Raw genomic sequence first — 16,557 nt, forward strand, 5'->3', positions numbered from 1 at the left:
ACCTACCTCAAATGTGTGATCTAGTCTGTAAACAGGTGAGGAGTTCATAGCACTGACAACCTCAAGGACACCATTGAAGTTATTCAGCTCTTGAAAGACTTGCAGAATCTCAATGATTCGACTCACCACAGCTACTCTTTCTTCTAAGTTTTCAGTTTCTACAATACATCTGGGAATCAAAGACAAAAAAATGCATTAAATTTGTACTTTTCCCAACAACACTATGATTGAAGAAATTTAGTAAATGGAACAATGTCGAGTGGGGGCATGGTTACATAGGAACTACACAGGGTGGATGTTCAGAAGGCTGGGTAACTAGCAGGAGACTGGATGATGAGGCGGTGCCTTCAGCCAGGCATGCTGCTCTTCACTGTTTTCACACTGACCCAGCAAAAACAGTCCCTAACTTTCCTGCTCTATTAGAATTAACTGAGGAGCCTAATGTCTTGTTGAATGTATATGCTTGGTCTAGGGGATTTGATTCTGGAGCTCAAGAATTCTGTGCCTCCTGTTCATCTAACTCCAAGATTTTAGTGATTGATTCTTTCTTTGATATACAGAAATAATTAGCTACATTTCTAGAAGCAGCTCTTCAAAAAAACACTGAAATGTTAGAAAGTCAATTAAAGTATTTTACCATAATTAAGAATGAAATTTTTTAAACATTACTAAGGAAGAAAAGTCAAAAACATTTTACATTTAAATACCAAGAATCCTTGGAAGGTATGTAAATTCCAGTAAATAGCTAAAAGGAAGCACACTATGCTCAAGAAGAGAAAATTCCTCAGTGAGCATTTACTAATATTTGAGAGAATTTTTAAATTTACTAATCACCAGGAAAGAAAAAGGCATTTTAAACTTGGTTTTTGATAATGTAATATTAAACAACTTATAATCTAAGAAAAGACCAGAATACATAAATAGAAAAATAAATATAAATCAACATTAAACATTTTTTAAAACATAAAGGTGAAAATTACATTATTCTCCAATGAAGGTAACCTGCCACCAAGAAAAAAACTATTGTAAAACTATCAAAATGAATTTGCCTTGCTATCAAATTAAACATAACATGTTTACATGTTTAAAGCAGCTGGATCTCTAGAAATATGTCATACACTGGCTAACTAGTTAGCTGGACATTTAAAAAGGTACAAATATATTTACATCTTTTATTTAACTATTTCAGTTGATATTATGTAGGTATACAGACTGAGATGAACTGTGGAGTTTTTGTAAAAACCAGGTAAGTCTGGGGTGATTCATCCATAGGTGATTCCAATTCTAATGTACATCCATGGCTAAGAACCATTGTAGCAAACGAACAAGAACTTCTCAACTCAAAAGGCCAGAATTGGAACCCTTGTATATGCTGGTGAGGGGAATGCAAACTGGTGTAGCTAATATGTAAAACACTATGGATGTTCGTGAAAATTAAAAACAGAGCTATCATATGATCAATCCAACAATTCCACTTCTGGTTATTTATTCAAAAGTACTGAAGTCAGGGTCTCAAAGAGATATTAGTGTTCCATGTTCGTTACAGTGTTTGTTCACGATAGCCACGATGTGGAAACAATTCTAATGCCCATCTATGGATGAATGGATAAAGAAAATGTGGTATAAACACAGGATAGAATATTATTCAGCCTTAAAAAGAAAATCCTGCAATGTGTGACCACACCGATGAACACTGAAGACATTATTCTGAGTGAAATAAGCCAGTCAGAGAAAGACCAACACTGGATGAATCTACACATGAGGTATCTAAAATAGTCAAAATTATGGAAGCATAGAATGCTGATTGCCAGGAGCTATGGGAAGGGGAAAAGAGGGACTTGCTGACTAGCATGTATAAAATTTCAGTTATGCAAGATGAATAACTTCTAGAGATCCACTGTACATTATGCCTATAAATGAACATTACTGTATTACACATTGAGAAAATCTGTTAAGAGGGCACCTCTCATGTTAAGTGCTCTTACAACAATTATAAAAAAAAGAAAAAGGAAAAAGTGCAGGAAGAGGCCTTCTTTTCAGTCATCTGTTAAAAAAATAGAACAGAGATGAAAACAGTCTCTCATCAGTTGTTTCCTCCTTACGGACATAAACTTTAATTATTTATGATAGAAAAGGTCTTCATACTTAAGTATAATTATTTAATCTGATAATGAAGAAATCAGGAAGCAACATTTAGAGGGAAAATTCTAAAGTTTTACTTCTTTTAAGATTTTTTTTTTTATTATTTTAGAGGGAGCAAGAGAGCAGGGGCTGGGGGGCCCCTTGGGAAAAGGAGACAGAGAATCTCAAGTGGACTTCCAGCTGAGCGCGGAGCCTGACGTGGGGCTCCATCTCACGACCCTGAGATTATGACTGCCAGAATCAAGAGTCAGATGCTTAAATGACTGAGCCACCCAGGTGCCCCCCAAGTTTTACTTTTTAGAGGCTAAGAGATAATAACATAAAATAACACAAGTGACTTGGAATGCTTACTTCTCTTTAGGAAGTGCTTTCAAGTCTTTGTCCACATTCCAGCTTAGGTTCTAGTCATTCCCTATGTCACTGGCCTCTTGTTCTAATAATTCCAGTATGATCTGTGGGAACCTCACCTCACCCTTATAAAATATGAGTCAACTAATTACACTGTATTTACTCAGAAGAAAAATATGGCCAGTGTATAAAATGCCACTCGGTGGCCCCAACCAACTGTAAAACTGCTCTGAGATTCTGGATGGCTGGTATCACAGTGTAAGCAGCGCTGCTCACCCACTCCTCAGAGATACCGGTGCAAACTATACATGTATAAAAAATACAAACATAATATAAATACCCCCCCCAACACTTAAAGTCTCTGGAAATGGTCCTAAGAGCAGATGGAAAATGAAGAAACATCTATTTAGGAAAATCTACAAAAATTCAGTAAGAGAGGCAAGAGTTTATGGCATTTGAACCAAGCCCACTCCCTCCTTCCTCCCAGAGAACCTCTGGCAGCAGAGAGCCAGAGTCTGCTCCAGACAGCGCAGCCGAGAACTCAGACCTCCCTTCCCACCTAGCTCCCAGCTGGAGCGGTTTCTTCTCTGGAAGAACAGAACTTCCGTGTTTCTCATCCAGTCCCCAGCTGCCCAGCAGCTGAGGCTAAATCCCTGTGCCCCGCCGCTGAGGAGTGGGGACTCCTTCTTCTGCCTATCTCTGACCTGGAACCTAGGCTTTCACGGGAATGTGGCATACTGAGAATGCTGGGAAGACAGTTTTTCCCTGGTTCCTGAGGCCACGGCTCCATGCCAGGAGCGGTGAGCAAAAAAGACCTCACACACCAAACCCCAAATTTGGCTGTTAGAGCAGGAACGTTTCAGAGAAGCTTGCCATCATCCCGAGCTCGAGAGGGCAGGCTCAAACAGCTTCTACTCTCTTGTCTCTTGCAACCAACTATGGGGAAGTTCAAACCTAAGGGTGCTCTGGAGAACCATGAAGGAAGCCGATAGGCCCACAGATGATCATCCTTTTGAGGTATCGTGAGAAGGTCAGGAGTAGCCTGAGGCCAGGCCACACTGCCTGGGCAGTCACATCACTTCATCTCGTCGGGCAGGCATTTTACCATCTCACAGCATCACAGGAAGGGTGAGTACAGTACAGGAAGATATTTTGAGAGAGAGAAACCACATTCACATACTTTTGTTATATTGTTATAAATGTTCTATGTTATTAATTATTGTTGTTAATCTCTTATCGTGCTTAATTTATAAATTAAATTTTATCATAGGTATGTATGTAGAGGAAAAAGACATAGTGTATGTAGGGTTCGGTACTATCCTACTATCCGTGGTTTCAGGCATCCACCGGGGACCTTGGAACAAATCATCCACGGATAAAGGGGAACTACTGTATGACACATTCTTGGAAAAAAAAAAACAAACAACAAGGCAGGGAACAGTAACAGCCTATGAGGACACAGATTTAACAGAAAAAGATTTCAAAGTGGCAGTTATAAATATGTTCACAGAATTAAAGAAAGCGTGATTTAAAAGGTCAAGAAGATAGGATGACAATGTGCAGCACAGAGTATCATAAAGACACAGCAATGATAAAAGGAACCCAATGGAAACTCTGAAATTCAAAAATACAACAGTTAAAATAAAAAACTAACTTAAGGGGCTTAATAGTACATTTGAATTGGCAGAAGAAATAATCAGTTAACTTGAAGATAAAGCTATTGTTCAAAGATGAAGGCAAAATAAAGACTTTCCCAGATAAACAAAAACAGAGAATCTGCTGCTAGCAAACCCACCATACGAGAAATACTAAAGGAGGTTCTCTGGGCTGACAGCAAGGAACCCCAGATGGTAGCACAAATCCACAGAAACAAAGAGCCCCGGTAGCAGTAAATCTGTGATTTTGTAAGACACTGTAAGTGCATATTTTGTTCTTATTGCTACTCTTAACTGATTTAAAAACCAACTGTATAAAAGAATGTATATACACAGAGGCTGTGGGTGAGAGCAAAGTATAATGGGTTAAGAAAGTAATAACAAATGGCAAAGCAACAACTGTTACAATATATTATTAGATCTCTATCATTATTATGTGGAATACATATTACGATAATACCAAAAAAAAGGGGAGACAGGAAATACAGCTATATAGGAGGAACATTTCTATCTATCCCTGGAATTAAGCTAGTATAAATCTCAAGCAATTCTGATAAGATGTAGAAGGTAAACTTTAAAGTGTTCACTAAACAAACCCTCAAAAAAATCATTAATGAAATAAAAATGCTACATTAGAAAACTAGCCACTCAGTGCAAAAGAAAGGAGGAACAGAGGAACAAAAAAGAACTTGAGATGTATTCAAATAGAACTGCATTTAAAATCATAATAGCTGACTGCTATGAAATGTAAGAATGTTGGTAATACTTACTTCTCAAACCACAGAGTGAGATTTGTGGTATGCCGAATCATTTTTAGGAGATTAGGAGAATTAATTTCTTTGTCTTCTTTAGTCCACACACTTCCAACTAATTCTGATGGTTGTACAGCTCTAAAACCAAGACATAATTCTACATGAAACTCTTCCCTCTGGGATGCTGTTTTATTAAGTAAATGAGGTAAATAAAACTAAACTCCCATCTAAGCCTTCTTTTAACTCCAACAGAAAGGTTTATGAAAACAAGGTATAACGAAAGTTTACAATATGGGTATTTTTCTATAGATTAAAAAATATTTTTATGCATATACCTGTGTACCTAATCACTTTATAATAACATTTTGCTTTTGGCCACATTGGGATTTTTTTCATAATATCTTTCCCAGCACTTATTATTTAATGAATTAGGGTGGCAATGTAATTCGGGATGGTTCTTTTAAATAATGGTATCTGTTATAATAATCAGTTCGTTGAAGATATAGTAATCACTGCAATTCATAAATCTTTTTTTTTTCCCCCTCTAAAGGAGCGGGGAAAACCCTATCACAGAAAGGTCTTGGTAAATAAATAAAATAGATTCTTACATTAGTCTTTGGGAATAGTGAGGATCTTTGGAGTGGATGGAGATCTATACATTTCTTTTCATTTAGTTATTACACAAACTTGTTTGCAATTCTAACTTCTAAACAGTCCCCATTTAAAATGAGAAATGGACTGAGATGGTAGTTATGTCAACGTAGAAAAACTAAAAAAGCTATGACTGGCCATGACTTCAGTTCACAAATACAAGGGCAACAGCTAACTTACTGAGCCCGACCTTGCTTTGGGCAACGTGCTAAGCACTGTATATATATACTGACTATTTTCACTCTCACAACAGCCCCAGTTATAGGTACTATTATTAGCCCCATTTTAATCCCAAGGAAGCTATGGGATAGAGAATGATAAAGTTAACTAAACAAAAAGGCTAAAGTTGCCCAAGGATACCAAGCCAGTGATTGGTAAAGCCGGGATCTGCACTTAGCTTTACCAGCTAGGAGTGACTGACTGCAGACAGAGAGAAGCTGCAAATCCAGGCAGAGTGGGCAGATCAGGGAATGAAAGAAGGGGAGACCATATTCAATGGATCAAGGCTGTATTACTACACACTTCATGTATTAGCTCATTTATGTCTTATAACATCCCTATAAGGCAGAAACCAGTATTTTATTTAAAAAATTAATTCCTTTGAAATGATTTTTCAGCTTGAATGTTAAATTACATACCTATATAGATCTGATTCAAGTAAAGTGAGTTGTCGAGCAATTTCTATTGGGTGTAAGGTGAGCAGGTCAAAAGTCTCTATGTGCCCAGGCCTGCTTATATGCCACTCAACTGTGGGAGGTGAACTCTGAAATGTAATATTATGACCTGGTCCATTGTCTCTTGCAATTTTTTTCCTTTGGATTATTTTAGTGATGGATTCAACCCATTTTTTCATTGCTTTACCTGAAATACATTACATTTTAAATAACATTTAAATACTTTTCACTTGATATTTTATCCTTTTAAAATATTTTAAAATCAGACAAGTGATACTTGCAATATATCTTTGCAATTACAAAGTTCAAATGATCAAAATAAAAAATGGAAGTTTCCCTTTATCATTTCCCCGTTCCCTGTCCCAATCTCAGTCTTCTTCACATAGGTCACCACTGTTAATAGTCTGGTACATATTCTTCTATATCCTTTCAAAATAAAATTAGAAAGTAATTTATTCATAGATTTTTCACCTCTCTTGTTCCGAACTTCAGTTCAAAATATTTTATAATCTTCCATTAAAAAAAATATTGCATACATGGGATTCATAAGGACAGACGATACACATTCATTATTAATCAAATTAACATTGCATTTTATAAACCAAACGGCACCAGAGGATATTTCTTTCTGTTAGTGTGCATTTTTGATGTGGCTGTTTTGTACTATGCATGAAAGTACTCTTATTCAACCCTTTATTTTCTGATTCTCATTTATAGTACACTATGGAAATTAGAATCAAGTTTGTCTAGGACATTCTTAGACCTATACAATCATAGAATCTTTAAAACTCGAGGGGAAGTTTTGACATCACTGAGTCTTGCTCTCCTCATGTTACTGATGGGGAAACCAGAGTCTACAGAATCAAAGTGGTTTTGCCCAAAGTCATGTATCTGGTGAGTGGCAGTGTTCAGAACAGAACTCTTGTTTCTTGGCTCTCAATTCAATCTGCTCTGTGGCCTCTCTAATACATGCTCTATTCCCCTAAGTGGGAACCAGCCAGTCGCCAGCAGTGGTGTTCTGACCAGTTCCTAACTGTCCTCTGAAACACATAGCTTCAGATAAGTGGAAAAACAGCATAAATCGAGACTTTTTCTATCCAATTCCAAAGTAATCACTCAGTTGATTTACTAAATGAAAATACAGTGGGTCAACAGGATGATTACTGAGGAATTTGTAGGTCAACATGTTGTTTCATGAAAATTTTCAACTTTTTCAGACGAGATCGGGCGCGTTCAGGGTGGTATGGCCGTAGACAAAATTTTCAACTCTTTCAAACGGTTGTGCTGCCACTGTTCTAAACAACTCTTAACACGAACAATAAGGACGTCAGTTGATAGTCACCACATTGGCACTTTTATTACATATAAAACTAAGCACTTAAAAAAACCATACCTCTCACTGTTCCAATAAATTCTTCCATTCGCTGCAAAAGATCTGCATCCCTTTCAAAATCATAGAAGTGGTGCTCTACCCAATGCCGACATACATTTAATACTCTATGGCATTAACACAAAAGAATAACTGAATTACATGGGAACTCAGACAGAGGCGTTTACCACGATGAATGGTATAAATTAAAACAGAGTAATTCTTTCCAAATTAAATGATTTTGTAAGTAGTGGCTTACCACTTTCAAGATTCTATATTAATTAAGACTTATACAATAATTTCTGTTAATTGCTCTTCACTTCACTCATTTTACTTGTTACCTCCTCCTTGGTTGGGAAAGGTCCTTATTTACTTCAACTCTGAAACAAAAGTTCACTACAGACTTCATCACTTCAGTTATTTCCTTACTGCTTACCGCAGCTGTACAGGCTGTATGTATTCTTTTCTAAACCTTTTCAGTTCTGCACTCAAGGGCTGATCTCCGTTCTCTATAGCTATGCGATCAGCTTCTGTGGGCTCAGGCTCTGGAATTTCAAACCTAACATAAAACAGAACAAACTAATGAAAATACTAATAATACCAAAGTATACAAACAGAAAACTACACACCTTTTCACTAGTCAGCACAATACAGCGAGAACTGTGAAAATTACTACAGATATACGTATCAGTGAAAACAAGTAATGCCTCTATAATATAAAGGTTAATGATCTTATTTTAATTTTTAAAAAAGAAATTAATACTTGCCAATATTAAAAAAATGAGAAACATAATAAAGGATAAAGAATACACGCAAAGTCTAAAAATAAATGTGATTATCAAGTTATGGGACTGCTGTTCATTTTTGTCTTGTGTAATCACTCTGAATCAGCTAACATAATACTTTTTAAGGGTAATCCTTAAAGAGTTGACTGTTCCTTGGGCGGCTGAAACACTTTTCTTGATTATGGTATTTGTTCACTTAATGTTAAGCTCCACTTTCTTCAACATGTGATATATTTGAAAAGTTCTGTTTAGAACACCTAAATCATCAAAATTTAAATTTTCAGAAACTAAATTACATATTTTTATATAGTTCTTTAACTTGACTAATTCCATAAATTTGAAATTTCAAGTACTGGGTTTCCATGTGAAAAAAAAAATACGAATTTTTATACTTTAATAATCAAAGCAAAAAGATTATAAAATAAGGTCATTTAAGAGATGTTATTTCTTTAAAAAGCACTCATGAACTATAATTCAAAGCTCCTACAATTTATTTCTGAGAAACATAGAATCTTAGCTCAATCTCTTAAAAAAAAAAAAGATTAAACGTTTTACATTAACAGACCTTTCTATTATAAGACTCAGTAGTTCTTGAGGTTTACAAAAGGATCTGTATGTTGTAAGAAATGTCCGAACAAAATTGGGATCTAAGAAGAAAAAGGAAAATTATTTTGTTAAAATCTTTGATTCAGAATGATTAAAGCTATTATTAACATTTTCAAAAGAGATAAAATAATCTTAAAATTCCCAAAATCTACTGACCACATAGAATGCTTTGGACTTTACAACAAACTAGCTTGAGTGCTTCCTAAATTAGTGGTAAACTGGTTATTAAGATTCTGTATCAACTTACTTCTTGACGTCTGTACGCTCTGACTAGCTGAACTTAAGTCCTCATTGGCTGCAGGAATGCAAAGGGAAGAAAGGCAAAGAGCATGGAAACATGCTCTCACCTGCTACCTGGATCTCAGAACATTTCAGTTGGTTCCTATCTCCCTCAAGAAGAGAAAGGCCACAGCAATAATCCATTAGTTTTTCTGACATCCAGACTAGTTTATCTAGGATCAGTTATCTAGATTCCTTTAAATCATGTTAACAGAGCATACAACCTGAAATTGGATCTTATAATGCGTAGATTACATTAAATACAGTTTCTCAATGATTTTATTCGCTAGAGATCTTAAAACTGCTAGAAGAAGCTTACGAATACCTGGAAGTTATTAAAACTACTAAATGTGTGAGAATGTGGATTTGGTTCTATTCACAACTTAATTCCTTTTATTTCAAGTAGCCGTGCTGAGAGTTCAATCATAAGAGCAGGAGTCTCCAACCCTTTCCGGGAGAGGGCCTACTTTTCATTCACATCTCCATGAAGTCAATCAGGAGGCTGCCTAAGTGTGATCACTGCCCCAGGCCTGGCCTTCTCCAGTCTTTCCTTGACAGTTTTCTCCCAAGTTGTGGAGAAAGACTGCTGTTGTCGTCAGCACTAGAGACCGGGACTGTCATCTTCTGCATAAACGGGGAGAGACATCTTCCCATAATGAGGGAAATAAATAAACAAACAAACAAAATCACTCCCTTCTATAACTACAGTTTCACCAAGGTCAACATTTAGTTGCAAGTTATTGAAAAGAAGGAGGGAAGAATTCATGAACTTTTTTATTGGGAGCATCCTTTTCCCATTTTTTACATTATGGACTGGTAAGCTCTAATTTATTATTTTTGTTTGTTTGTAAAACTCTAAATATTCTTTAATCTCAAATTCATTTGAGAACTTGATAACAACAAGCTATAAAGTAATTGCACAAAGATAAGCTCTAATTTAATGATGAATTCATTGAGAGTAACAAGTACCTTTATTTTTGTTAGGCTTCACACTGGATCCTTTGAGTACAGCGTCCTTTATTAGCGTAGGATTTCCCACGATCAGAGTTAATTTGTTTGGAAAATTTCTACTTAGGCTGATTCTAAGAGCCATGCTAAATTTAGCATAAAATAATGATAATATATTAAACTCCCTCCCCCAAACCAAATGCATGGATTTGTCATAGAAATCTATTCCTAATGTACTGGTTTACGTGGCAATCAAGATAATGAATTGATTTAAATATCAGACAACCTTGGATTTATACTGCTTTTTTGAATTAAAGAAAATTCACAGAATAAAAACATACTGGTTTTAAATGCCCCTCTCCTCCTTTACCTTCCAAGTCTAGCGGGTTACTGATAGCAGTAATTTAAATATATATAATCCTTTAGTAATTTCCTCTCTGTTGGTATCTTATTGTTTGTCTTCAGTTACAGAGTTCCTCAAACGTTAAAGACTAATGTCTCATCCAGAAGAAAAGATTTTAGAACAGAAGGCTGTACGAGATTTTAAAAACAGAGATTTATATCGATTTCATCACAATCCTCCCTTTCAAGAATCTACTTGCTGTTCTGCAAATCTATTTGGCAGGTGAGGCTACTCAAAACATCATGTGTTTAGGAAGCAAAAGCAGTGGCCACGGTAGAGACGCTGAGCCAACACTGAGGGAGAGCGAGCCCAGGCCCTCGGCAGACAGACAGTGTTTCAAGGATCCCTGAGCTGTATTCTCAGTTTAGGCTGGCCCCTCCCCCAACCTTTTTTTTTTTTTTTAAAGGAAAAGCTTATTTCAATAGTCTAAAACCAATATTCAGATCCATTGCTCCTCAGATGCCACCTAAGTTAGGCTGAAGAGTTTGGGCTATCGAAGGTAATTTAAAACTGAAAAACAGAATAAAAGCAAGTTCTAAATGAATTATTTTTTTTAAGGAAACTGCCTATTTTTAAAGGCAAACGACTTTAAAATGCTCTTTCCATCTTCAACCAAAACATCTGGTTTCAGTACCTTAGTAACAATGACAATGCTGGGAAAGTCATGATATGCCTCGGTGCCACTTAGGTCACACGGGGATCATATCAACTGATCTCTGTTACGGAACTTTTTCAAAGGGCACTCACAGAATTTATTCCACATGACTTCTGTGAAGTGAGTGGCGCTGATGTTTTTCCTCTCTGCATATGAGAGAAGGAGTAAGACTTATCCAAGGACACACAGTAGAGTGGCAGAGATGGAACCAAAATCTAGATTGTGTGACTCCTAATTTTATGCTTTTTTCTACTGTATCACATAACCTCTCTGGATTAAAGGATCCCTTCAGGTTTCCACAGCTGTGACATATAAATACCCAGAACAATTCCATGAGTTATGTAATCATTACAGAAACTTAAATGATTAATTCAGAATGTAGCTGCAAACTGCTAATCTGGTTCAGGGCGCTAGAGAGTCATTAAAAAATTAGCAGTCTAGTTGTGATTCTGTAACTAAGCCTTCTTCCACATTGTAGGAAGTAGCAGCTGGACCTTCCTGTGCACTCTATGTAGAAGAGGAGTTTGTGAAGCGGGCAGTGAAGTAAAACACTCCCACAATTATCCCTGTTGTACTACATTCTAAAGTGACTCAACTTTTAAGTTGTTTTTAGCTTGATGAGAAATAAGAGCAGTCTTGCCAAAAAGAAAAAAAAAAAAAAACAGCAAAAGCTAAAAATAAACCAAGAAAACTTGGCAAAAGTTTAAGGACTTTCAAAAAATATCTGACAGGCTGCATACATTCCCCGTCTTGTATTGATTTAGACTCCATTTTTAGTCTCAAGTGGTACAAAACTGCTAATGAATGAAAAACTTAACATCTGTATTTGAGGACATCTCTGTATTTGAAATTTTATATTAAAAAAAAGGGTACATATTCCAGAAGCTACTTTTATTTCTATTAATTTCCCCCCTTTGGTGATTCTCACATGTACTATGTCACGCTAACCCTTGGAAACCCTTGGATGAGGTGAAGGACTAAGATAATTCAGTATTTAAAAAATATGCACCAATAAGTACAGATTATATAATTTTGTAAGAAAACAAAGCACTACCTACTTACATCTCTCAGGCAATGATAAAGTCTGAGTGTTACCCTCTCTGTTGGTTCTGAGGCAGCAGCTATCTACCTGTATTATAAAATGATATTGCAGGGGCACCTGAGTGGTTCAGTGGGATAAGCCTCTGCCTCAGGGTCCTGGGATGGAGCCCTGCATCAGGCTCTCTGCTCAGTAGGGAACCTGCTCCCCGCGTCCCCCCCCCCCCCACCCTCGCCGCCTGCCTCTCTGCCTACTTATGAGCTGTCAAATAAATGAATAAAATCTTTAAGAAAAATGATGTTGCAGAGACAGATGGAAGGCAAACACATAAAAATACAAAAGCCGGTTGCTTTAGTTTTAGAACATGAGTGCAAATATTTGTGGAGAACATGAAAACTGGCTATTTTGAGTCTCTTTCTGTTTATCACTTGCTTATGGATGTAAATTCCACAAACCTCTTTCTCAACCATAACCCCATGTGAATTTCAGTATGAGCAATGGTAAAAGCTCTGTTGTGGTTTTTCTTCATTATTATTTCTACCAGATTCTCAAATCCCTGCACTAAGGTTTCACCAAGCTCACTAGCTGCTCTGCTTCCTTCCCTCCATACAGTTTCTCTGTACCAGTAGCTGCCAACTCTCCCATCAAATCCCTGGTCCAGGTTACTTCGAATGGGAGCTGCAGTGACTTTTTTCTGCTGCCTCGTCTCCTTCACTTGAGAACTATTCTTTGATAATACTTCACTGCACAGTTCTTCAAAATCTTAGGAATTCAAAATATACCTATGTTAATATGCAGAAGACAGAACGCTAAATCCGAGGTGATAATTCAATCCTTTTTTCTTAGGTACCTATTTTGATTGACACTTGACATTTTATTTGGCAAGGTCAATGAAAATTTATGAAATATTTGTTACATGGAGTTATTTATGTCAAGAATGCCCCTCCCCCCCACTATAGTGAACCGCTGTTAATCAGGATGTCTGTTCATGTGATAATTCTCCCTTTAATACAGCCATTTAAAAAGCCACAAGGAACAATAAGCTTCTCAACAAGGATTTATAAACAATCACTCTTGAATTCCTTAAAAAAGGAAACAGACGCTATGCTGACGCACAAACACTTAAAAAAAATTATCAGAGAGTTTAAAAATAGAACAGCACTGCCCTATAGATCAAAAATTGTTCAAAAGATTTTTTTTTAAAGTTAAGACACCCAAACCGAACTTACATAGGCCGCAAACTCAAAAGAAAGCTAATGCAGGTTTTTGAGGATTTTCTGAGGGTGTAAAATAGCAATAAATACTTTAAAGAAAACTATCAACGGGCTTAAGTTTTTTCAATATCATTTTCTAGAAAAGAGTACCACACACAGGAAACACCTTTTTCCACACTTCAATATGAAAAGCTTGTATTTGTACATAATATCAGTTTTGAATTTTCCCTACCTCATGGTCACCTCATTTCTCTAAAGTAAGATTAACAAACCAGGTACACCATTACCAAACATTTCTTCACTCGTGTCATTTTAAGTCTCAATAATTAGTCTGTACTTTATTTCCTTCCTGTAACTCTGAAACAGAAGTAAAATTCCTACTCTCATCTCTTCTTTATGAACATTGTTTTGTGCTCCTCTTAAGGTAGGTAAGAAAGTCTCTTTGTATTCTTGCCAGATTCAGAATGATCTAACTAGACAGTGTCCCTTCTCCAGCATTTGAAATGGATTCCAAAGTTCTGATGCAGTTGGCAAATTAGTCTATGTCCAGAAATACTGGATCTCAGAGATAAGCTATAAATCAGATTCCACGTAAGACCCTGCTGCACTCTTTTAAGCGACAATTAAGCATTTTCTAATTTACCTAAATTTAACTTTTTCTCCCAGAAAGCTTTCCTTTATAGAGCAAACACCACCAGTAGACTGGGTTTTGTTAAAAAGTAAAATTATGATGCCCAATATCTAACTGTATACTAAAATCTATGCATTAAAATGGAAGTTTATCTATAGCCAGAGATTATTATCTATTTCAATAAGAGAAAAAAAATTAGTCTGCTTAAATCTTCATAGTAAACCTGTGTTTGTCCAATAAGGAACAAGCCACTTATATTACTGGCAATTCAAACCAACCAAGAAATTCTCTTTATTTTTATTATTTGATATATATAATAAAAATATATTTTAATACTGAAAAAATTTGCGTTACATGAGTCACTGTAACATGGTGAAAAGTACAGTATGTTAAGAATCAAGAAACCTAAGTTTTAGTCTTCATTCTGCAATTAATTGATTGCAGATAAATAATATGATTTCTGGAAAATCATGTAACTTTCAGGGGCTTTGGGTTTTTGTGTATTAGTGAGAGATTGGTCCTCTTGTCTAACAGTGCAAATCTATAGCTGTGCTTCAAAATTATTGTTAAAAACACTTGAGGGATCAAGTTGGCTAACGCCATAGTGAAGTCTGAATTAAGTAAGGTTAAACCAGTTTTTCTTGTTTTTTTTTTTTTTGTACAATTTCTGAACAAACCATAACCTAGAAAATGGTCTGTAAGTGGTGCTTAGTGGATATTAAATTTTCTCATATATTACAGCCAAAGTCTTTTATTAAAATTCTGTATAATAAAAATGTACAAGTTAAATTTTAGCCTTTATTTCAGCCCATTTTGCACTGAATGTTCTCCAGTAAAAATATCTACCAACTAAACCTCTCGCCCACCACCGCAAAATAGCAGACCAATAATTCTAAAAACAAATGGTAACTTGATCTGTTATTATTGTAGTGAGGACTCAAGAGTACTTTCGAACTGGAAGAGACCTTAAAAAATAATTGCTTTCATGTTTACGAGTTCATAGACATCTACGGAAAACACATCCCATATTGCCAGTAACGTGTTCATGACAGACCTTACGGAAGAGCTCAAATAAACTAGTAATTAATACTAATGTGCAGGTGTTGTGAACCACAACTCAGGAAAGTTGCTTGTGTATGCCAGTTACACCAGTAACATATGTTAAATGTTAATGTTAATGATCTATGTTAAAATATTCAATTAAGCCTCAAAAGAAGAAAGAAAAGAAAAATGTAAAAAAAAAAAAAAACTTGGCCACATTTCTAAAGTCAACACTGGCATTTTATTCCTCAAATTAATGAAAGGAATTTTTGAAAAACTTTTATTTCTTAAAAAAGTAAAAAAAACTTTTATTTCTTAAAAAAGTAAAACAATCTTGTCAATTTAAATGTGAAAACACTTACTTTGCAAAGTCTTACAAATCTAGAAATTTCGGTGTTTTATACTAACTAGAAGTAAAACCATTTAAAATACGATTCTATTCAAAAGCTAAAAGTTAAATACAAATAAGAGCAAATATCAAAAGTAATTAATAAGACAGCACAGCAAGAGTACCATGTCTACACACTAGGCTAGTATCATGTACGTCAAGGAGAGAAACTGCAGATACCCTAGAAAACCTCTCAGCTATGCTTGTTCAAGTTTTGTTTTAAAGTGTCCTCATTCAAAAAATAAACAAAAAGCATAGTTCCCAAAAAATATTTAATTGTATTCTGCAACTGCTTACTAATAATGTTAGTTCTATGAAATGCAGTAGTCTAAAAAAAATTTATCATCAACAATCAAGTTTTACAGAAACAATTATATTAAAAAATTTGGAATCTGAAAATGTTTTCCAACTCCAGTACCACTGAGGTGTGACAGTAAACACTAGTTGAGTCTTTAGCACTTTTCTACTTACACTGCTCTACAGGAAAGAAACAAAACAAAACAGTACAACTTTTGTCTTATGTAGATAAAAATCCAAGGATTAATTTTACTTTAAACAGTCTTTTCCATACTTCAATATGAAAATTATTCCATAGTTTTCATATTGAAGAACTCAAAACAAAGGTATTTAAAATAAAAGGATGAAGGTTTAGAGTGCTTATACTAAAGAAATCAATCTTGTAAGAGCCTTAAAAATCGGAATGTGGCAAGAAGAGCAATCTGAGCTTACAGAACCTTAAAAATTCCTTTAGAAAGCAAAGAAATAAATATTTTGTAACCACAACTTTCGAGTAATTTAATGAACATTTTTGTAGTTGTATTCTAGATCTTAAAGAGTATACAGAAGTTGATGAAGATCACAAAATAGGTTGGTCATATTAGTAAAAATGGTACTTCTTGAAAAGTTTTATATGTAAAAAAGATACCAAAATAATCATTTTCTTTTTCATGTAAAATCCTAGGCAGCTTATTTAACTT

At 35.4% G+C, this 16,557-nt stretch overlaps 1 protein-coding gene across 4 annotated transcripts in view; it reads right to left on the bottom strand.

Annotated features, from left to right (window-relative positions):
- SOS1 (SOS Ras/Rac guanine nucleotide exchange factor 1) overlaps window positions 1–16,557 on the bottom strand; it is a 151,924-nt gene that overhangs the window by 24,316 nt on the left and 111,051 nt on the right. For all 4 annotated transcript variants that reach the window (XM_045978794.1, XM_045978792.1, XM_045978791.1 and 1 more), the window contains 6 exons: window positions 8,942–9,023; window positions 8,028–8,150; window positions 7,616–7,719; window positions 6,187–6,409; window positions 4,916–5,035; window positions 7–169 (listed from right to left, as the gene is read on the bottom strand). In XM_045978794.1, the coding sequence (XP_045834750.1) occupies window positions 7–169; window positions 4,916–5,035; window positions 6,187–6,409; window positions 7,616–7,719; window positions 8,028–8,150; window positions 8,942–9,023 (815 nt within the window). The remainder of the gene's footprint in view (window positions 1–6; window positions 170–4,915; window positions 5,036–6,186; window positions 6,410–7,615; window positions 7,720–8,027; window positions 8,151–8,941; window positions 9,024–16,557) is intronic.

This window comes from Meles meles, chromosome 15 (assembly GCF_922984935.1).
Source record: "Meles meles chromosome 15, mMelMel3.1 paternal haplotype, whole genome shotgun sequence".
Taxonomy (NCBI): domain Eukaryota; kingdom Metazoa; phylum Chordata; class Mammalia; order Carnivora; family Mustelidae; genus Meles; species Meles meles.